General features: G+C 48.2%; 1 protein-coding gene across 8 annotated transcripts; it reads left to right on the forward strand.

Moving 5' to 3' along the window:
* The first annotated feature begins 3,460 nt into the window (after nt 1-3,460).
* Nucleotides 3,461-21,752, forward strand: ARFGAP2 (ARF GTPase activating protein 2). Of its 8 annotated transcripts, none has more exons than XM_077286824.1 (17): nt 3,461-3,616; nt 10,766-10,884; nt 11,321-11,393; nt 11,463-11,594; nt 12,482-12,562; nt 12,710-12,815; nt 12,893-12,952; nt 13,082-13,126; nt 13,425-13,477; nt 13,550-13,686; nt 13,759-13,890; nt 14,437-14,562; nt 14,693-14,830; nt 15,476-15,599; nt 17,531-17,624; nt 20,842-20,960; nt 21,043-21,752. In XM_077286824.1, the coding sequence occupies exons 1-17, from the start codon at nt 3,542-3,544 to the stop codon at nt 21,061-21,063; spliced, it is 1,635 nt and encodes a 544-aa protein (XP_077142939.1). In that variant the 5' UTR covers nt 3,461-3,541; the 3' UTR covers nt 21,064-21,752. The 8 variants fall into 8 exon arrangements, 7 of the variants coding, with proteins under 7 accessions (XP_077142939.1, XP_077142941.1, XP_077142940.1 ...); XM_077286826.1 differs by having other exon boundaries at nt 20,878-20,960; XM_077286825.1 differs by having other exon boundaries at nt 12,896-12,952.
* Nucleotides 21,753-22,876: the final 1,124 nt, after the last annotated feature.

Here is a 22,876-nt window from a genome sequence, read left to right on the forward strand (position 1 = left end):
TTAGTCTTCGGCCGCAAGGTTCTTCAGGCCGTTGTCCCTCCCTAGTGCCAAATTAGTTGGTATTCCTCCATATGCCGTCGTGGAAGGTGACTAGAGAAAATAGAATTATTCTTACCGTTAATTCTGTTTCTAGGAACCTTCCATGACGGCGCTAATTCCCGCCCTCTATTCCTGATATAATTCTGGGATTCAGAAGGTAAACCGGTGCTATGGTCTCAGATGTAAGTCACTGGCAAGTGGGAGGTGGGAGGTCCTTTTAACCTCTGTGTTTCCTGTTCCCCATTAGGGCAAAGAGACAACCTCCATACGCCGTCGTGGAAGGTTCCTAGAAACCGAATTAACGGTAAGAATAATTCTATTTTTTTTTTTTTCTCTTCTGCCTGAGGTTTGAACACTATTTTCAGGAGTTTTTGTAGCAGAAACTTGCCAATTTAAACATTTGTTTTTGGAGATTTTTCTGCTTGAAAAACTCTCCCCTCAATAAATAAAAAATTAAATTCTGTGCATATACCCCAAGGGTCCTGAGGAGCAGAAGCTAGTAGGTGACATTAGGCTGCCCTTCCCTGAGTTAAAGGGACGTGTCCAGGTGACCACTGTCCTTTAAAATGGAACTCCATTGTAAAGGAAACTAGATGATAGCCCGATTCTAACGCATCGGGTATTCTAGAATATGTATGTAGTTTATTTATGAAGATTTTAGAATAATACATTGAATACACAGGGTTCGCTGTCGCTGATTATACTACGTGGCCGGCCGTGAACATAGCACAGCCACTTAGTATATTGCACAGCGGAGTATATAGCACAGTCCACCCCACGGAGTATATAGCACAGCCCACCCCACCCCACGGAGTATATAGCACAGCCCATCCCACCCCACGGAGTATATAGCACAGTCCACCCCACGGAGTATATAGCACAGCCCACCCCACCCCACCGCACCCCACGGAGTATATAGCACAGTCCACCCCACGGAGTATATAGCACAGCCCACCCCACCCCACCCCACGTAGTATATAGCACAGCCCACCCCACCCCACGTAGTATATAGCACAGCCCACCCCACCCCACGTAGTATATAGCACAGCCCACCCCACCCCACCCCACGTAGTATATAGCACAGCCCACCCCACGGAGTATATAGCACAGCCCACCCCACGTAGTGTGCGGCAGCGTGGGCATCATATCCCTGTTAAAAATAAAAAATAAAAAAATAGTTATATACTCCCCTTCCGCAGCCCCCGAATCCAGGAGAAGCGGTTATCGATGCTCCTTGCGCGCTCCGGTCCCAAGAGTGCATTGCAGTCTCGCGAGATGATGGCATAGCGGTCTCGCAAGACCGATACGTTATCTCACGAGATCGCTATGCATGGAGCGGTCACTGGAGCGTTGCGAGGAGCGGGAAGGGCCTGTTCTGGATCCGAGGGGCCGACGGATGGTGAGTATATAACGATTTTTTTATTTTTAACATTAGATCTTTTTACTATTGATGCTGCATCAATAGTAATAAGTTGGTGACACAGGGTTAATAGCAGCATTAACGGAGTGCGTTACACCGCGGCATAACGCGGTCCGTTACCGCTGCCATTAACCCTGTGTGAGCGCTGACTGGAGGGGAGTATGGAGTGGTCACTGACTGCATGGAGAAGGGAGGGACTAATTCTTGGCCGGACTGTGCTCGTTGCTGATTGGTGGTGGCCGCCACCAATCAGCGACACAGGATTTCCGGGACAGACAGACGGAAGTGACCCTTATAGTAGATTGAGTATAAAGGCATTGAGTGGCGCTGATACCAAGGTCACAGTTGTCGTCGTCTGTGAATATCAGATGAGGGTTCATTCGCCAAATTCTGAACGGCCTTGTGATGGTCTTCTAATATAAAGCTTGTTGGATGCGGCAGAGCTGCGCCTGTCACATTTCTTAGACATCTCGGCCTGATCCCTTTAAGGGTATGTTTCCACGGTAAGTAAACGCTGCTTGTTTGACGCTGCAGTGTCAAACAAGCAGCGTCCAGATGTTCCAGCATAGTGGAGGGGATTTTTTGAAATCCCGTCTCCACTATGCGTGGAAACCCGCACGCGGCGGCCCTGCGACTCCGGACATGCTGCGCGTCTTTTCAGATCGCAGCATGTCCGTACACCTTGCGGGGACGCAGCGTCCCCGCAAGGCATATCACAGGGCCCTATGGCGAGGGGTGCGATGATCCCGGATGTGTACTGTACACATCCGGCACCATCGCGTCCCAGAAAGGGGGCGGGGCTTAGCGCCGAGCGGCTTTGCCGCTGTGGCGATACCGCCGCCCCTCCGGACCGTGGAGCCATACCCTAACACTTATATCGTGATATTAACGAGCTGCTAGAAATAATTGTTTTATGTGAAAATGTCTCGTCGTGACGTCGGCGTTGCTGCTTGGACTTGGTATAATCTGTCTAGTCTACAGCTGACGTTACTCTGTGGAAATCTGACCACAATGTAAAAGCCGCCAATGACTGCGTGACTCCATCCGCTGCGCCAGATACAGACTCGGCTCCACTACAGCAGAGCAACAGTGAGGAGACATTAATGTGCCATCTGGTGGTCATATGTGTAAATGACACGTTTCTTATTACACCAGTTTTCTAAGTATTTATGACTTTCTTTTGAATTTATATCTATCATCAGTCCATAAAGTTCCTCATTTACAGCGCTCCCTCTCAATCCGCCATCTTTTTACACCTTCATCCAGCCTTCATGATAAGGAATGGAAGACTGCAGTCACGGCTCACACAGTGTGAGTGTGAGTGTGAGTGTGAGTGTGAGTGTGTGTGTGTGTGTGTGTGTGTATATATATATATATATATATATATATATATATATATATTTGCATTGGCTTTGTGCAAGATTAACCAATCCCAAACATGCAAGCACCATATTGGTACACCTTATCGTAGAAGTGATTTTTCTTTTTAATCCAGAAAAGCAAATTAGAATAAAAAAAATTCTGTCACATCATGAAAATAGTAGTGAGGACATCGAACATCTGGGCCTGTTTCACATCTGGCTGGATCTTAGACCACTGGTGTCCACAGACTGAAGAGGAGCCCATTGCAGGAAATAGCTTCTCATACTGCACAATTCCACCTGCTTTGGAGCTGGATGTGGCCCCTTACATTCTGGGCCCCTGTGCGGCTGCAGAGGTTGCACCAATGAGGTGTCCACTGTCAGCTTCAGCCAGACTCAGAACGTGTCAGTATTTTCCATGCCCATTACTTCTATTTTAATGACGTCACAATGTTTTGCTTTTAATTTGCTTTTCTGGATTGAGAGTCGTTTTTCATCGCTTCTAGACTCAGGTGTACCAAGATGGCGCTTGCATGACGTCACATAAACGTACCCTGCTTCTGATTGGTTAGTATTAGTAGCACCACCCGTCAATGTGTTCTACTCTGTGATTGGCCAGCTTCCGGCCGCTTGTGTCCTACTCTGTGAGTGGTTTTTACGTTCTGCTTGGTGATTGGTGGAGTTGCGGCACCACCGCAGTGGTTGATGGGAGTGAGAAAACATGGCGACAGCTGAGCCGAGTAAAGCGGAGATCCAAGCCGTGTTCAAGCGACTGCGGGCGGCGCCTACGAATAAGGTGAGGCCGGGGGCGGAGCGGGGATACTGGCGGACTAGGCCTGCCGCTGTGATCCGGCAGGTGGAGCTCTGTGTGGTTTCTGTGGTGGACTACAAGTCCCAGCAGTCCCTCTGGAGATCGAGAAGAGGCCAATGATGGTCTTACTGATCCCAGGTGACACGCTATTGCTCGCAGTTATCAGCCAGCGGCCACTCAGCTTCCCAGGACCAGATATGGGCAAATTACATATTTAAAGGGGCGGTGGGCTGCCATGTAATACCGCACCTCCCCCATAGAGGCCGCCGCAGTCGGGGATCGGCTGATGGTGGCGATCAGAGGATTATCATGGCGGCAGGGCCGGTTTTAGGCAAAGTGGGGCCCTAGGCAAAAGTTTAAAATGGGGCCCCAAATGCACCATCAAACAGAAACATTTTGGTTGTAGCTACATGCGCTGATTTCAGGCCACTAAACGAGTGTGATTAACAATATTGAAGTCATTCGCCACTTGTTTCCCAGCCTCTTTACACTGGCTGAGGAATAATGGTGAGGACAGAATGATCACTAGTAAATCAATCTGTCCCCATACAGTATCATCTTAGCAGCATATCTGCAGTTTTAACTGGGCGATGTGCTGATGAGAACAATGATTTTTGTTCCGGCATATACTGTACATACATACACACAGATACATACCGTACATACATACAGATACACATACACATACTGTACATACACACATACAGTTATATACATATAGTATACACATACCGTACATACATAGACCATACATACACAGATACACATACATATACCATCATACATACACATACCGTACACTCACACAAATGCCGTACACACATATACCGAACATACACACAGATACACACACATATACCGTACATACACAGATACAGTTATATACATATAGTACACACATACTGTACATACATATAAAATACACACACCCAAATACACATACCGTACATACATACATATACCGTACATGCATACATATACCGTACATGCATACATACACGTACCGTACATACACACATACAGTATATACACATACCGTACACACATATACATACACATATACTGTATGTACATACACATAAACATACATATATACAATATATCCATACAAATTTATTGCACATACACAGATACACACATACTGTACATGCATACACACACAGCCATACAACTATACCATACATACACACATATACTGTACATACACAGATACACACACACGGATAGAAACATACACATAGATACACACAGATGCACACATACATATACAAGCATATACATACATACATACTAATCTTGTATAGGTGATCAGATGAGCCCTGCAGGTCAGTTCAGCTGGAGAAGGCTGCAGACCCCACTGTGGGGGATGGGGCACAGAGCAGACAGCACTGATATCAGCCCCCTGGTGCTGTCCCCTGCAGTGAGCCTCCTCCCCCATCTCTGCTCTGTGAGGAGACGCTGCAGCCTGCTCTGAACAGAATAGTGGAGGGAGCAGAAGACCCCCTGTAAGTCCTGCTCTTCCTCCACTGCTGTCCCTATTTGCTGTGCCCCGGGGCCCCTGACTGTAGGTGAGCACTCACCATTGGGACGCTCCATGCAGGGGGACAGACGGCAGCCAGTGAGCGCTCTCCTCAGTCTGGTCACTGTGAGGTAAGGAAAGCGTTCATTGGCCAGCGTCTCTCCCTGCATGACACGCCCCCTTTTTGATCTCCTGCACTTCGCGCCCCGCTCTCTCCCCGGCACTCGGTGTTCCATGATTACAGGAGGGAGTGAGAGGGGCCCGACCCTGCATGATACCGGGCCTGCCTGCAGGGGCCCCCCTCCACCTCTGGGCCCTGGAGCAGTGCCATCAACAGTATGTCCGCCCCTGGCTGGGGGCCCCTAGGGCAGCGGGGGCCCCAGGCAGCTGCCTAGTCTGCCTGCCCCTAACGCCGGCCCTGCATGGCAGCTCTGGGATCATCGGGCTGGTGAGGGGCCGACCTCTAACAATTGATCATCAGTCGGGTACAAGGACCTTTAACGAGCGCTGATCTGGTGACCGGGGCTCGTTCTGGACAGAAAGCTGCAGACACTGGATAGAACACGAGCAGAGTCTGGGAAACCAATAACCCGAGCGATGGAAACCTACAATGCCGACCTGTGGGCATAATGTTATTATTGCATATATTCCAGCTACTATCTCCTACTGTTTATTGGTGCACGAGTCTCTGTCTCCAACAATACTGTTATATTGTCAATATTACAGGACGCTCTCGCTCACTGTTCACACTGTGTGTAGCTGGAGCACATTCTGCTTTCACTTTACAAGCCGGCAGACGAGATGCTAAGATCCCGAGCTGTAAGAAATACCAGTTGTAAGCTGCGTTCTTTGTTCATGAATAAATCTACCTTCCCTGTTGAACAGCTCGACTGTACACAGATTAATCCACTGCCAACATAACCACCCAGCCACCGTGCTGTCCAGGAGCTGTTTACTCGCTAAGTCATGAAAATGACTCCATCACCTATGGGAAGGCTGTGAAAAGAGAAACAAGTTCCCATTGCAGCCACTCACTTCAATTTTTAAAGTGTGCCTGAGAGGTGGATTCTCAGCATGCTCTGTCCGAGTTGAACCCATGACTTCAACAACATTACTAACCACTGAGCCACCATGCTGCCCAGGAGATTATTTATAGGTAAGTTATCAATATGACTACCAGCAGCAATGGCAAGATCATGAAAGGGTTAGCTACATGCCCACGGCATCAAATCAGTTAATTGATTTTAATTTCTGAAGTGTACCTGAGAGGCGGAATCTCATTGTTTGTCAGAGTTGAACCAATCACTCCAATGCTAACCACTGAGCCACTGTACTAGCTGGCAGCAGCCACTGTGCTACACTATAAGCATCACCAAGCCACCATCATGCATCACTGTAGGAATCAATAAGCTCACACTATACATCACTGTAGACATCCCCCAAGCCCCCCCCCCGCCATGCTTCACTGTAGGCAGGGTGTTCCTTTCAGTGTATGCTTCATTTTCCCTCCTCCAAACAGGACATAATGACACTAGCACTTTGGGTACACAGTAATGACACTGACACTTGGGTTACAGCATAATGACACTAACACTTTGAATAGGGAGAAATGATGCTGACAATTACAGAACAGAATAATTACACACCGATTCTTGGGCTATATGATAATGACACTGAAACTTGGAGTTCTCCTCTGTCGGGCTGGATGTTCATCTAGTTCTCATATCCATTAGTGACAATGGCGAGTGGGTGACAGAGGGGCCGGGCAGGTGACAGAGGGGCCGGGCTCGTCCTCTAGGCCTCTCTGGATGTGAATTTTCCACTGACTGACAACAAACAGATCTCGCAAATAATTGGAAACACAAACAACCTGATCCTTTCATTATGTACATAAAGGAGTTCTCCACCTCGCTAAAAAGTAAAAACAGCTGTGCTGCAGGGTCTAAAAAAATGAAATGACTCGTGCACCCCGATCTGCCCCTTCACGCTTGTTCTGGGGTCCCTCACCAGCCACCCCCTTCACTCTTGTTCTGGGGTCCCTCACCAGCCGCCCCCTTCACTCTTGTTCTGGGGTCCCTCACCAGCCGCCCCCTTCACTCTTGTTCTGGGGTCCCTCACCAGCTGCCCCCTTCACTCTTGTTCTGGGGTCCCTCACCAGCCGCCCCCTTCACTCTTGTTCTGGGGTCCTTCACCAGCCGCCCCCTTCACTCTTGTTCTGGGGTCCCTCACCAGCCGCCCCCTTCACTCTTGTTCTGGGGTCCCTCACCAGCCGCCCCCTTCACTCTTGTTCTGGGGTCCCTCACCTGCCGCCCCCTTCACTCTTGTTCTGGGGTCCCTCACCTGCCGCCCCCTTCACTCTTGTTCTGGGGTCCCTCACCGGCCGCCCCCCTTCACTCTTGTTCTGAGGTCCCTCACCGGCCGCCCCCCTTCACTCTTGTTCTGAGGTCCCTCACCGGCCGCCCCCCTTCACTCTTGTTCTGGGGTCCCTCACCGGCCGCCCCCCTTCACTCTTTTTCTGGGGTCCCTCACTGGCCCCCGCACTTCCTCTTGCAGCCGGGATGAACATATGAACGCAGCATTGAATACAGGATGTACAGGCGCTATCCCCATTCGGCCAGAGGAGTGGGCTCAGGGACTGCCGGGGACCTGGACAAGGAGCGGAGGAGGTGGAGGACGCCTTCTATAACCATGCTGCAGTCCTCTGTGTTCCCATATTCCCATGTACGTTATAATAGATGAATGTGGTTATAATCTGCGCTGCTGTAACAAATAATGAATCCAGATATAGTTGTAAGGTGTTCGGGTGGTTTATTCAACGCGTTTCGAAGCTCATGGCTTCTTCTTCAGGAAGTTTCCACACAAAGATATGGCACATCGTACTGTTGCCTCGCTTATATACATACAAAATTCAAAAAACGGCGCCAAACAATCTTCTGACATGTGACAGACAATGTCAAAGTTCAAAAAAGCCATTTTACATTAGAATAAGCTATTTTTAACATGTTTGTAAATCGTTGGTATCATGATTACAATTGATGAACAATTTAATACAATTTCAATCATTTTTCAGAGTCCAGGACGGAAGAAAAAATAAAAAAGAAAATGTGTGCGAAATGACGGGACAAGAACTTGCTTGGGGGTATAAACAATCCCCATTCTGCTCCCTCCACTATACATCTCGCCACGAGAGAAGTAGTTCCTGATGAATGAAATAGACCAACACCCTTCTATATAAAATTCATGTATGTTTACAATTTATTTATTAAATAATGTTTTTTTAAAAATGTAAATTTTAATAAAATTAATAAAATATAACAATAAAATTCTCCTTTTGGGATTATTTTTTCTTTAATGGATTTTTCTAATAAAGTACTAGTTTTGATGATTGTGGTGAGATTTTTAAAAACAATGATAAAATGATCATTATATCCTCACTTGGAACGAATCATGGAGAATTCCTTCTGTCATTTTCTTGGGCCGAATTTATAAATGAAGTACCCGTGAACGATCAAGAGAAAGACTACGAAGCTACAAAAAAAATGCTATCAACCTGTATACTCGCTATTTCATTGCCATCCTGCTTTTCGTCTAATTCATCCTGTTTTAGTGATTTATTCTGAGTTCAGAGAGATTAGTGTGCCAGTAAATCATTAAGCCGCTAATACACCCGACAAACAGCCCATGCAAGGTACCCATTAATCTAAAAGGTGACAATTAATTGCACATCTATATATCTGAGGGACAAATTAATCAATGAATGGTTTGCACTCATGGAAACTCTAGCACAATGCACTTTAGGTTCAAGATTAATAAAAACTATAACACTAATGTTTAAATTCATAGTAACTGTGACACCATAGGCACATAGTATTAGAACAATTAAGTAGACCAAAACATAAAAGTTCTAGTAATACGATACGTACTTTGGTCTGTATTTCAATAACTGTAAATGTATCACTGTTAAATAGTCACATTGTATTAAGGGACATGAAACAGTTTATATATTATATTCATGATCACCTATGGAATAATTGATGGAGCGATCTCAGGAACAAACCTTTCTGTGCGCTTCTTCTTAAGTTCTTTCACTCCTTTTCCCTTTAGTTAGGTTCGGCTCCACTGCACGATCAGATAGAGCCCACGTAACTTTTCACAAACAGACATGATTTTTTCTTTTTTTGCTCATGACCAGATGAATACCTTGCATGGGCTGTTTGTCGGGGGTATTAGCGGCTTAATGATTTACTGGCACACTAATCTCTCTGAACTCCGAATAAATCACTAAAACAGGATGAATTAGACGAAAAGCAGGATGGCAATGAAATAGCGAGTATACAGGTTGATAGCATTTTTTTTGTAGCTTCGTAGTCTTTCTCTTGATCGTTCACGGGTACTTCATTTATAAATTCGGCCCAAGAAAATGACAGAAGGAATTCTCCATGATTCGTTCCAAGTGAGGATATAATGATCATTTTATCATTGTTTTTAAAAATCTCACCACAATCATCAAAACTAGTACTTTATTAGAAAAATCCATTAAAGAAAAAATAATCCCAAAAGGAGAATTTTATTGTTATATTTTATTAATTTTATTAAAATTTACATTTTTAAAAAAACATTATTTAATAAATAAATTGTAAACATACATGAATTTTATATAGAAGGGTGTTGGTCTATTCCATTCATCAGGAACTACTTCTCTCGCGGCGAGATGTATAGTGGAGGGAGCAGAATGGGGATTGTTTATACCCCCAAGCAAGTTCTTGTCCCGTCATTTCGCACACATTTTCTTTTTTATTTTTTCTTCCGTCCTGGACTCTGAAAAATGATTGAAATTGTATTAAATTGTTCATCAATTGTAATCATGATACCAACGATTTACAAACATGTTAAAAATAGCTTATTCTAATGTAATATGGCTTTTTTGAACTTTGACATTGTCTGTCACATGTCAGAAGATTGTTTGGCGCCGTTTTTTGAATTTTGTATGTATATAAGTGAGGCAACAGTACGATGTGCCATATCTTTGTGTGGAAACTTCCTGAAGAAGAAGCCATGAGCTTCGAAACGCGTTGAATAAACCACCCGAACACCTTACAACTATATCTGGATTCATTATTTGTTACAGCAGCGCAGATTATAACCACATTCATCTATTATAACGTCTCTAAGAGGTCGCAGCGCCGACCTGTGGATCTGCAGCAGCTGACAAATTACACGCCTTTACTTTGCACCATCAGGTGAGCAGTTCTCTTCTAATTCTTTAAGAGCAGTCCTGAGGATAAGACCCTATTTGCACTCTTTTGTCTCCTATTTCTTCTATACATATTCCCATGTAGTTACAGCCATTACTCATTGCCTCCTGGGGCTGAGGCTCGTGTTTCATAGTTTGGATGCAGGTGGTCAGCCGTGACCCTGGATGTGGAGCGTCGCCCTCTGCTGGTCCCTGTGTGCAGAGTCGGAGGTGCCATTACTTCCTCTGGTACCAGGCGTAGATGTAATACCCAATGACCAGTACAAGCCGCAGCTTTGCTTTTCCGTGACCCTTTGCTCAGGTTGTATTAGTGCAGTTGAGGCTGCTGCTCTCATTAACCCTTTCTCTGCCTTTCTTCCAGTCCTGCTTTGACTGTGGAGCCAAGAATCCCAGCTGGGCCAGTATTCCCTATGGCGTGTTCCTATGCATCGATTGCTCCGGCATACACCGGTCTCTGGGCGTCCACCTCAGCTTCATCAGGTGAGTCCATTGTGCTGCCTAGGGGTCTTGTATTGTTTTAGGGGTTTTCTAACCACCCACTGCTAATCGTGGAGTCTGCAGGCTAGCTCGGGTACAGGGTCGTCCCTGTTTTGTGGCTGGTGCTGGTTGCATAGTGCACGTTTTCCTGCACACACCGGTCCATACAGTGCGCCATGTACAGGTCGTGCATGTAAAGATGAAGGTCCGCAGTATGGACCCTCCAATACCGTCACCACGGACCTGGGCCCTATACAAGGAATTAACACTAAACCAGATGCAGCAGAGGTCTCCCACCTGTGCCTCTCCAGCTGCTGCAAAACTACAACTCCTAGCATGCCCCGACGGACACAGGAGATAGGGGTTGTGCTTCTATGATAGGTCCGTGTCTCAGCCGAGGCGCCGATCATTAACATATAGCGGCTTATCTCATTGTCAGGTCCACAGAACTGGATTCCAACTGGAGCTGGTTTCAGCTGCGGTGTATGCAAGTCGGGGGCAATGCCAGTGCTGTGAGTATCTGGGGGGCAGCCCGGTTCTTGTCTGAGGAACATTACACATTCTCCTTTTGTTTTTTGCAGAACGCCTTCTTCCACCAACACGGCTGCACCACCAACGACACCAACGCCAAGTACAACAGCCGCAGTGCTCAGATGTACCGGGAGAAGATCAGGCAACTGGCCAGCTCCGCCATGTCTAAGCATGGCACCGATGTGAGTGTCCTGAAGGGGGCGCTCTGCTGAAATACTCTAGATTGTCTGGTTATTGCAGTGCGTCTTCTGCGTGGTCCCCACCCCCACTCTTCTCTGCACGGTGCCTCCATAGTGGTCACATATTGAAATTCACCTCTATGGATCGGTTTTGTTCTGAAAACCTCCTTTTTTATTTTTTTTCCTCGTTTATAAGGCGTCGATTGGCGCCATCTTCAGAATGGATCAGACACTTCTTTTAGCCGCTTCACAGCTTTCGAAGTCTGAAGTGGTTAACCCCTTCACGACATATGATGCTTATTTCCATCATATGTCATGTCCCTGACTTTGATGCGGGCTCCGACGCTGAGCCCGCATCTTTCCCCAGCCGCTGATTTAATCAGTCATTGTGTGCCTTTAACAGCCGCAGGTGGATCAGAACTCCACCCTCGGCTGTTAACCAGTTAAATCCCGCGCTCAATTTCTGACAGCGGGATTTAACAGGCGCCCTTCAGAAGTGTCAAAAAAACAACTGCATCCTGTGATTGGCTGCAGCAGTCAGGTGATTTCAGCAGCATGTCTGATAATGTGCTATTCAATGTCTCGTGGGCGAATGGTCTTATAAATGGTGGAGCAATGACTTCTCCGCCTCCTGTGCGGACGCAGACCATGGAGCGCACTGTGGGTAACAGTGGGCGAGTATCAGTTAATTTACGTCTTGCTGCTCCGCTCCCCCAGAGAACGCTTCTTTTTTCCCAGACAGCCCCTTTAATGTCCATAATATCCATTTCTTACACCCATAAAGTCTTGGTATATTTCTGACGCTTTATTACACGAGGTCCATTGTTACGTTTGGGCGCTGGATCGTGTTATCTGCATCTGAGGATTTTACGTTTTTGTTCTTTTTTCAGCTTTGGGTGGATGGGATGAATTTTTCTCTTGCAAACTCTCCAGAGAGGAAGGAGTCGGACTTCTTTGCTGAGCTAGCCCAGGTACGCCCTGCTCTCAGTCGCTGGGTATTGGCAGTGTATAATGGAGGTGGACGGCCTATACGGACCGCACTGGTTCTCATGGGGACGTGATCCATTAATCCACATCGTGGGGGTTTTATATCTGACCGATTCCTGTTTATATTTCAGTCTTCCAGCTCCTGGGAAGCGACACCAGTCCTAGAGCAATCGCCAGAGACCATCCAGCCAGCAGCCAGACCGCCAGCCGGTGTCCCCTCCGGAGCCGGTGCCCCATGTGAGCTTTTCCTCCTGCTGTCACTTGTGATGTCAGGTCTTTCTTTGTCTTCGCCGCCTCTCATCAGTTTCTTCCAGCAGGTGCGGAGTCAGGGCCCAGTGTTGATAACCTGAGCACGTCGCCCAAAACTACGATAGGTAGGTGACGCAGGCATTGCCCGTCAGCTCTTACTGTGTGGGGTGATACCTGTGGAGTCAAGATGGCGGCTCCTTCTTTCTCCAGCAGGCGCTCCTCCTCCACTGAATTGTCGTCCCTTCCTTCCCCAGACCAGGCCATGTGCCTCTGTGTTCAGGAGCCTTCCCCCAGCACAGGTGACCATGGCTGCTGTGTGCTTGGCATGTCTGTGCAGTGCACACCGGCTCTTTCCCTCTGGCTTTACTCGGTGACTTTGCCGGTTTTTTGCTTGATTTGGATTTCTAGCCAGATGTGGAGACACCGGAATCGCCCATTGATGACCCACACACGTGGACGTTCATCATCTGGGTCCTGCCGTACTAACCATACCCAGTGTTTGGCATGGGGTTCACTACCGCGCTCTGCCACAGGATTACTAACGTGGAGCCGATGTACATTGCCACCATTTTTACCATCTTTGCTGCTTTCTTGTAGAGGTGAAACCTTCTCTCATCGGGAAGAAGAAACCTGCAGCCGCCAAGAAAGGGGTAAGTCCTATAAGATAAGGGGTGAGAGTCTGTAGCCTGGATGAATGGTCCTTATACCGCTCTCCCTTACAGTTAGGGGCGAAGAAGGGGCTCGGGGCCCAGAAAGTGAGCAGCCAAAGCTTCAGTGAGATTGAGAAGGCGGCGCAGGTGGCCGAGAAGCTGAGGGAGCAGCAGGCCGCAGAGCTCCAGAAGGAATCGGAGGAGTCACTGTGAGTATCCGTGTGTGTGCTGCCATCAGTCTGTATATACAGGGTGTACCCTCACCATGGCTCTATGTCCAGGGTCTCCTCCATGAGGCTGGCTTACCAAGAGCTTCAGATAGATCTCAAGAAGGAGGAGAAGAAGCTGCAGAACTTGGAGGGAAAGAAGAGAGAACAGGCTGAGCGCCTGGGGATGGGCCTGGCTTCCCGCAGGTACGTGGCTGCCCTCCAGTGTTATACCGAGCGCTGCATTATTGGGGCTGCCAGCTGTATGTCACTGAGTAGAGGAGCGCTCGTCCCTCCCACACTTCTGCTTTAGTATAACATTATTTGGAAACCTCTTTTCTTGAACCCATTATTCCTTGGTGCCATTCCTCTGTTGTTCTTCCTGCAACTGCATAAATTGACAGTTGGACAATACTGTTCCCTTCTGTGCCCAAAAGTCTGATATTGGAAATTTTCCTGGAGGAATAACAGAGGAAGATTATGTTCCATCTTTGATTGTATTATGCCCCGTTCACATGTCTGTGATGTTTACGGCCTGTGCTGGGATCACCAGGTCTCCTGTCCTTCACGGACTGCCACCATATAACAGGAGATCCGCAGCCAGCTCTGATCTCTGGGCCCGCACGTGGCCCTGATGCCCGCACATGGCTCTGATGTCTTGGCCCGTACCTGGGCTGTGCAGCTAGACTTGGTGGCATTTTGCGGCAGGGTTCCCACGTCTAACTTTCCTTTTTACGCTTCTCTTTTGTCTAGCTCCGTCTCGCACTCAGTTCTGTCGGAGATGCATGTGATTGAGCAAGAGACGCCTGTTGTGACCAAGTCGTCCCGATCTCATCTTGACCTCATGGAGGACGCCAGCTTCACCTCTGGACCTCCGAAGTACGTTTCATTTTGTGTCCTGTGGTTTATGATGGTGTCGCTTAGTTGTAGCTGAAGATCCAAGATGTAAAACTAGAAGATACTCCACGTAATCCTACCTCAGGGATGAAATGTTCTTCTCGCTCTTTAGATATAAAGATAACCCATTCTCACTGGGGGAAGGATTTAGTCCACGGTGGGAAAACGAGATCTCAACGTGGGGATCCGCAGAGAAGGCCGAGGACGAGCGGGAGGTGACCATCTCCAGCATTCAGCCCGCACGAGACCGGTGAGTATGCGGCCACTGCCGGCTGCTCAGCTCCGTACAGACAGCGCCACATCCGTTATACAAAACTCTTTATGGCTTTAAAGGGGATTTTTGTATGGTACAGACAACGCGCTCCCCGCACTGTTAGGTGATCACTCAACTATGTTTCTAGCAGAGATAACCACTAGTGATGAGCGAGCAGGCTCGGATAAGGTGTTATCAGGCTCGGGTTCTAACAGAGTATTTACGGCGTGCTTGAATACTATAATTGAGTCCCCGCTGCTGCATGTCTCGCGGTTGCTAGGCTATCCCTGCATGTGGTGGAACTGTCGGACAGCCGAAAATACTCTGTCAGCACCCGAGCACGCTCGCTCATCACTAATTGCCACCTATGAAATAATGGAGACGCCTGTTGTGGGAAAACTGATTTATGGCGGGTAACGCCGTATTGGGGGTCCGTGAAGCATAAGGCTCAGTCTTCATGCCCTCCCTATAGATTGAACCTTTTCATGTCTCAGTATTTCCTGTGTAAAGTTCATCGGTCGGTGAATATAATGCAAGGAGGAAAAGCACAAATGTTAAAACGCAAGAAGATCTTCACAGCATTAGTAGTTGGGGTAATGGAGGAACACTGCCTTTACTTATGCCATCATCTTTCTATCGCAGACCTGCAAATAGGAGAAAGCTAGAGAGCGCCGCAGCTCCGGAGTCCAACGAAGCTCGCACAAAATTTGCCAGCGCAAAAGCGATCTCGTCAGACATGTTCTTCGGGAGAGAGCAGGATGCTGAGGTACGGTCTCCGACTCCCAAGTGTGAATTGTGCCGGCGCGTCTTCTAGTTCGGGGCTTTTTACTATACCTTTACCACTTGGCCAAATGCAAACACCAGAAACAGCCCCAGCACTAATCTGTAGGTCCCAGTTCACCAGCCAGAGGCCAGGGATATGTTATTTTTGCTTTTCTGGATGGAGGGTATGCTGTTTATTTAAATGGGTTATCTGGTGCAAATAGTTTGACCTGCACCGGTCAGGAAAAGGGGCACGTTAATCCCCGATCAACTGAAGCGGCTGTCAGGGGTCTGCATCACTGCTCCATTCTAATGGGGTAGGATTGCCTCGTTCTGCCGATCGGTGCAGGTTCCAGTGGTCGGACCCCACTAATCTATGTTATCACCTTTCCTTTAGATGGATGATAGGTTTTCACCAGACAGCCCTTTACCTGTTCAGACCTGTGCTGCGGAGCGCAGTAGGCCACCGCGAAATTGTACAATGCGGGATTCTGTTCAGATGTCGCCTGAGTGCTTATGTTAAACATGCCGTGTGTAGCCCCCCATGTCGGGTGACATCGCCCCATTCCTACATTTTTAATAAAGTCCTTCACATGACCAGTGGGAATGATGTTAGTTGCGGTGAGCGGATGAGTATCTGACCTGCCGCTGCCCGGACTAGTCCGACCTATTAGCTTGTGATTAGATGCAAATTGAAAGATGTTTAGCGAAGAAGTGAGAGACTTTATGAAGATGCAGGAATGGCGCGGTGTAGCCGACTGGTGACGGTTCGGGTACATACGGGGCCTGACAGGTTCCCACTCAGCTCTGACCCCCCATTGTATGCTCTGCCTGAGTTTGGTGGGATTCCTCCTCGACTGCCCCCGGGCCATGTATGTGGAGTATGGAGGAGGACGGATGTGCCGCCATCTGCACAGTGCTGCGGGGTCAGTAATATGGGGTGAATTGCAGTCTCTCATCATCCACCTCCATTCTTTCTTCATCTATCGTTTTTCCAGTAGAGAGGTTAGTGTTCCCCTTAATGGCTTTCTTCTTACTGTCTTATATTCTGCACAAAACTATGTTTTCCTCCAGGACACTGATTCATTGGTGTGGAAATCACCAGCCCGGTGTCCCGATGCGCTCTGCATTGCTCCGCATCGCTCTGCAGCGATGTACCCTCTGCAGCGATGTACCATCTGCTGTGTCGTATTCTGTAACCTTTGTGGCAGGAGCGGTCATTAGGGCGGCACAGATTTATGACCGTCACTTCCACCATCGCTGTAGAGCCGCTGTGTCCCTGGACGCCATGCATCCTCACTGGGAGACGAGGGCCGAGCTATATTCTGATATTGGGCAGGGCCTTGTGAGAAAATCCGTCTGATGAAGCAGAGGCGGATGTGTTGAGCTCACGTTGTAGAGACCCCTGTAAGATGATTCATGTGCTGTTTCTGGCCGGACCTCTGCACGGTGCTCGCCGTCCTCTCTAGACATTGCTGCTGCACAACATGGAGGATCACGCTGGTGTAAAGCTTCTGGAGCTGGGGGCAGTCAGACACTGTTTTGGGTTAGAAGATCCCGGGGTCCCATTGGCACATGGCTCCTATCTCTGTTAACCCTTGACATGTCGGGTGGGTGTGTATGGGTTGATCAGGAGCGGAGCCTGCTCTGTGTACGGTGGGTGCCGGCTGTATAGCTCCGATGCGCATCCGTAATTGATAAGCCTATGCAATGAGTTAATGCCTCAGATACCGCGATTGCTACTGATTGTGGCATCTACTGTAAGTGTTTATAGAGGGGGAAGATGCGGAGACCCCCTATATCTGCTGAAAGAGATGATGGACTGTGTAATGTGCAGACACATCTGCTCCACCGGAATGACGGCTGCGGTTACCAAGGAATGGATCCGGGTCCAGAACGATGGAGAATTAATAATGGTTCCCATTTTGTTTGCAGTATGAAGCCAGATCTCGCCTGCAGCAGTTGTCCTCCAGTACGTCCATCAGCTCCGCCGACCTCTTCGGAGAGTCTGACGCCATGAATCCAGGAGGTGACGCTTCTTTCCTTGCATTAAATTATATAACAGTTGAATAATCATGGATTATCGGATAACGGCAAATCTACTACCTGCAGCGTCCCGGCGCTTCTTCTGATTAGCAGGCACCATCATGTCACGTAACGGCGCTGCATGGCCGGCTAATCAGAGGAGGTGCTGCTGCTTCTGGTGCGGAGGCTGCTGGACCCCGGTGATCGGAATTTTTTTTTGCTCATGTCTAGTTTTTATCCAATTCTGTATCCATGAACTTATTGCGACCCCCAGTATTAGTGAACGTACAGTGACCCCCAGTATTCGTGAATGTATTGCGACCCCCATTATTAGTGAATGTATTGCGACCCCCTGTATTATTGAATGTATTGCGACCCCCAGTATTCGTGAATGTATTGCGACCCCCATTATTAGTGAATGTATTGCGACCCCCAGTATTCGTGAATGTATTGCGACCCCCAGTATTCGTGAATGTATTGCGACCCCCATTATTAGTGAATGTATTGCGACCCCGTGTATTATTGAATGTATTGCGACCCCCAGTATTCGTGAATGTATTGCGACCCCCAGTATTCGTGAATGTATTGCGACCCCCAGTATTAGTGAATGTATTGCGACCCCCTGTATTAGTGAATGTATTGCGACCCCCAGTATTCGTGAATGTATTGCGACCCCCATTATTAGTGAATGTATTGCGACCCCCAGTATTCGTGAATGTATTGCGACCCCCAGTATTCGTGAATGTATTGCGACCCCCCTTATTAGTGAATGTATTGCGACCCCCATTATTAGTGAATGTATTGCGACCCCCTGTATTATTGAATGTATTGCGACCCCCAGTATTCGTGAATGTATTGCGACCCCCATTATTAGTGAATGTATTGCGACCCCCAGTATTAGTGAACGTACTGCGACCCCCAGTATTAGTGAACGTACAGTGACCCCCAGTATTCGTGAATGTATTGCGACCCCCATTATTAGTGAATGTATTGCGACCCCCTGTATTAGTGAATGTATTGCGACCCCCAGTATTCGTGAATGTATTGCGACCCCCATTATTAGTGAATGTATTGCGACCCCCGGTATTCATGGATGTATTGCGACCCCCGGTATTCATGGATGTATTGCGACCCCCGGTATTCATGGATGTATTGCGACCCCCGGTATTCATGGATGTATTGCGACCCCCGGTATTCATGGATGTATTGCGACCCCCGGTATTCATGGATGTATTGCGACCCCCCCCGGTATTCATGGATGTATTGCGACCCCCGGTATTCATGGATGTATTGCGACCCCCGGTATTCATGGATGTATTGCGACCCCCGGTATTCATGGATGTATTGCGACCCCCGGTATTCATGGATGTATTGCGACCCCCCCGGTATTCATGGATGTATTGCGACCCCCGGTATTCATGGATGTATTGCGACCCCCGGTATTCATGGATGTATTGCGACCCCCGGTATTCATGGATGTATTGCGACCCCCAGTATTAGTGAATGTATTGCGACCCCAGTATTCGTGAATGTATTGCGACCCCCATTATTAGTGAATGTATTGCGACCCCCTGTATTAGTGAATGTATTGCGACCCCCTGTATTAGTGAATGTATTGCGACCCCCTGTATTAGTGAATGTATTGCGACCCCCAGTATTAGTGAATGTATTGCGACCCCAGTATTCGTGAATGTATTGCGACCCCCATTATTAGTGAATGTATTGCGACCCCCTGTATTAGTGAATGTATTGCGACCCCCTGTATTAGTGAATGTATTGCGACCCCCTGTATTAGTGAATGTATTGCGACCCCCTGTATTAGTGAATGTATTGTGACCCCCAGTATTCGTGATTGTACTGTGACCCCCTGTATTAGTGAACGTATAGTGACCCCCAGTATTCGTGATTGTACTGTGACCCCCAGTATTAGTGAACGTATAGTGACCCCCGGTATTCGTGAATGTATTGTGACCCCCGGTATTCATGGATGTATTGCGACCCCCGGTATTCATGGATGTATTGCGACCCCCGGTATTCATGGATGTATTGCGACCCCCCGGTATTCATGGATGTATTGCGACCCCCGGTATTCATGGATGTATTGCGACCCCCGGTATTCATGGATGTATTGCGACCCCCAGTATTAGTGAATGTATTGCGACCCCAGTATTCGTGAATGTATTGTGACCCCCGGTATTCATGGATGTATTGCGACCCCCAGTATTAGTGAATGTATTGCGACCCCCTGTATTAGTGAATGTATTGCGACCCCCTGTATTAGTGAATGTATTGTGACCCCCAGTATTCGTGATTGTACTGTGACCCCCTGTATTAGTGAACGTATAGTGACCCCCAGTATTCGTGATTGTACTGTGACCCCCAGTATTAGTGAACGTATAGTGACCCCCGGTATTCGTGAATGTATTGTGACCCCCGGTATTCATGGATGTATTGCGACCCCCGGTATTCATGGATGTATTGCGACCCCCGGTATTCATGGATGTATTGCGACCCCCGGTATTCATGGATGTATTGCGACCCCCGGTATTCATGGATGTATTGCGACCCCCGGTATTCATGGATGTATTGCGACCCCCCCGGTATTCATGGATGTATTGCGACCCCCGGTATTCATGGATGTATTGCGACCCCCGGTATTCATGGATGTATTGCGACCCCCGGTATTCATGGATGTATTGCGACCCCCGGTATTCATGGATGTATTGCGACCCCCCCGGTATTCATGGATGTATTGCGACCCCCGGTATTCATGGATGTATTGCGACCCCCGGTATTCATGGATGTATTGCGACCCCCGGTATTCATGGATGTATTGCGACCCCCAGTATTAGTGAATGTATTGCGACCCCAGTATTAGTGAATGTATTGCGACCCCCATTATTAGTGAATGTATTGCGACCCCCTGTATTAGTGAATGTATTGCGACCCCCTGTATTAGTGAATGTATTGCGACCCCAGTATTAGTGAATGTATTGCGACCCCCATTATTAGTGAATGTATTGCGACCCCCTGTATTAGTGAATGTATTGCGACCCCAGTATTAGTGAATGTATTGCGACCCCCATTATTAGTGAATGTATTGCGACCCCCTGTATTAGTGAATGTATTGCGACCCCCTGTATTAGTGAATGTATTGCGACCCCCGGTATTCATGGATGTATTGTGACCCCCGGTATTCATGGATGTATTGTGACCCCCAGCTGGCGTTTCCCTCGGTAATGTCATCCCATCCGCAGACATCACCCACTTCAAGCAAGGAGTGAAGTCTGTTGCCGGCAAGATGGCGGTCCTGGCCAACGGCGTGATGAACTCTCTCCAGGTGCCACTTCTGCTAATCCCTGCATTTGTCTGCCGCCTCCATTATGTGTCATATTAACCCCCGGCTGCCTGTCTTTCTGCAGGATCGGTACAGCTCCTATTAAATCATCAGGAAGATGAAGTCGGATCCTGCTGTAGCATTGTCCTATATTACTTATCTATAGGGCTCAGGAAATGGGGGGGGGTCCGGACGGGCGTAATCTGTGTCCCCCTTTATAGAAAATGACCGCTTCAGTATTTCTAACACCACGTCCACTACCGGAGCATTTCTCACCCACGTCCAGTGTCCGCTGTCGCCTGTGCCCATCAGCTGCTGCTCCCCGGCGAGGGACGCCCCGGACTGTGTGCTTTATCTTGTGTGTTAGTGTGAGATCACTCTATGGGGGTCTTTTATGACGGCAGGGTCTTCTGTATAGCATGTGATGACTGCGTTGTAGGCAGGATTAGACACTAATAATGGAGGAGACATGGTGCCCCCCACCCTAGAGAATTGATGACTGTTACTGTCGGGATGAGGCTGCCATCATGTCCTGCATTATTCCGTGTGACTATTTTGGTTTTAATATTTTAATCTTTTCCAAGTGTGGAGCGTACGGGGCCACGAGGAGAGTCGCGTTCACTGCATCCCAGCATGACGGGAGAGACTCCATAGAGACCGGCTGCATGAGTATTTATTTTGTCGTCTCTTGGTGCACAGCTGCCGTCGGGTACAAGACTGGGTGCAGCGATTTTACTCTCAGATGTTATTTACACTGGTGACCCTGCAAAAGTGAATAAAGATACTGAGGCTCGAGCGCGGGTTGTGTGACTCCTCCGGTGTAACGAGGCCGTGGGCTCTATACCGTCTGTGCCCAACGGCCAGAACAAAGGACGTGGGGGCGATTCAGCAGTTGGTGCCATAAAATGGTCTGAAATAATGCCAAACTTGCACATCTCTGTTGCAGAAAAGTTTTGACTTTTGGGTTTTTTAGTCCCCCGGAGTTTAGAGCTGCGTGGACTGTCAAATTCACTATAATCGATGCCGCAAAATGGTAAATTTCAGGCACACGGTGGCTGGAAGAGGCGCCAAATTTACCAATAGACACCGGTCTCGTGATCAATGTGTCATCTCTTACATTTTACTGGCAGAAAAAAACGCCAGAACTGATGACTTGTGGCAAATTCAGAATCTCCGCATGTATTGGGTTTAAGCACCAGATTAGTACAAGTAATAAAAGGTAACCCCTGCTCCCGTCTCTAAGGCCTCGTTCACACGCTCAGTATTTTACATCAGTGTTTGTAGCCAAAACCAGGAGCGGGACAATCGGGAGAAGTCTAATAGAGACATGTCACCACTTCTGTATTATCACCTCTCCTGGTTTTGGCTACAACTACTGATGTCACATCCTGACCGAATACTGAGCGCGGCTTTATGTGAACGGCCGACTGCACAGCACAAGGTACAGATGCAATCCGCAAATGCAACTGCTCTGACATTGAAGGTTTGTCTTTATAAAACAACTGTTCACACCCCGCACAGGAGCTCGGGGCGCCATTACTTGGCCAAACAGTTCGGTGCAACTTGTCTCTATCGCTTCATTGGGGGACACAGGACCGTGGGGGTATGCTGCTGCCACTATGCAAAAAGAAGGAAACTAGCTCCTCCGCAGTGTCCACCCCACCGCCCGGCACCAAGCGCCTCAGGTTTAGCTCAGTAGGAGGCAGACATGGATCTATTGCCAGGTCCGTCTTTCCCTTTTCTGGTCACCTGTTGTGTTTTTATGAATCTTTTCCCTTTTTCTTCCAGGTTTCTCCTCCTACAGGGTAACTGGGTGTAATCCTCATCCACAATTGTGCGACCGAGAGAGCAGTGTGGTGTCGCCAACACATTGCCCAGTCTCGGGCCCGTAGGCAGGGCCTAATCCCGTCACCTCACGG

Source organism: Ranitomeya variabilis, chromosome 2, assembly GCF_051348905.1.
Source record: "Ranitomeya variabilis isolate aRanVar5 chromosome 2, aRanVar5.hap1, whole genome shotgun sequence".
Lineage (NCBI taxonomy): Eukaryota > Metazoa > Chordata > Amphibia > Anura > Dendrobatidae > Ranitomeya > Ranitomeya variabilis.

Excerpts from the sequence above, each read along its gene's own strand:
- ARFGAP2 (XM_077286824.1), top strand. The coding sequence starts at position 3,542 with ATGGCGACAGCTGAGCCGAGTAAAGCGGAGATCCAAGCCGTGTTCAAG. Across the intron at positions 13,478-13,549 it reads CTGCAGCCGCCAAGAAAGGG|TTAGGGGCGAAGAAGGGGCT; the intron begins GTAAGTCCTATA and ends TCTCCCTTACAG. Across the intron at positions 14,831-15,475 it reads ATTCAGCCCGCACGAGACCG|ACCTGCAAATAGGAGAAAGC; the intron begins GTGAGTATGCGG and ends TTTCTATCGCAG.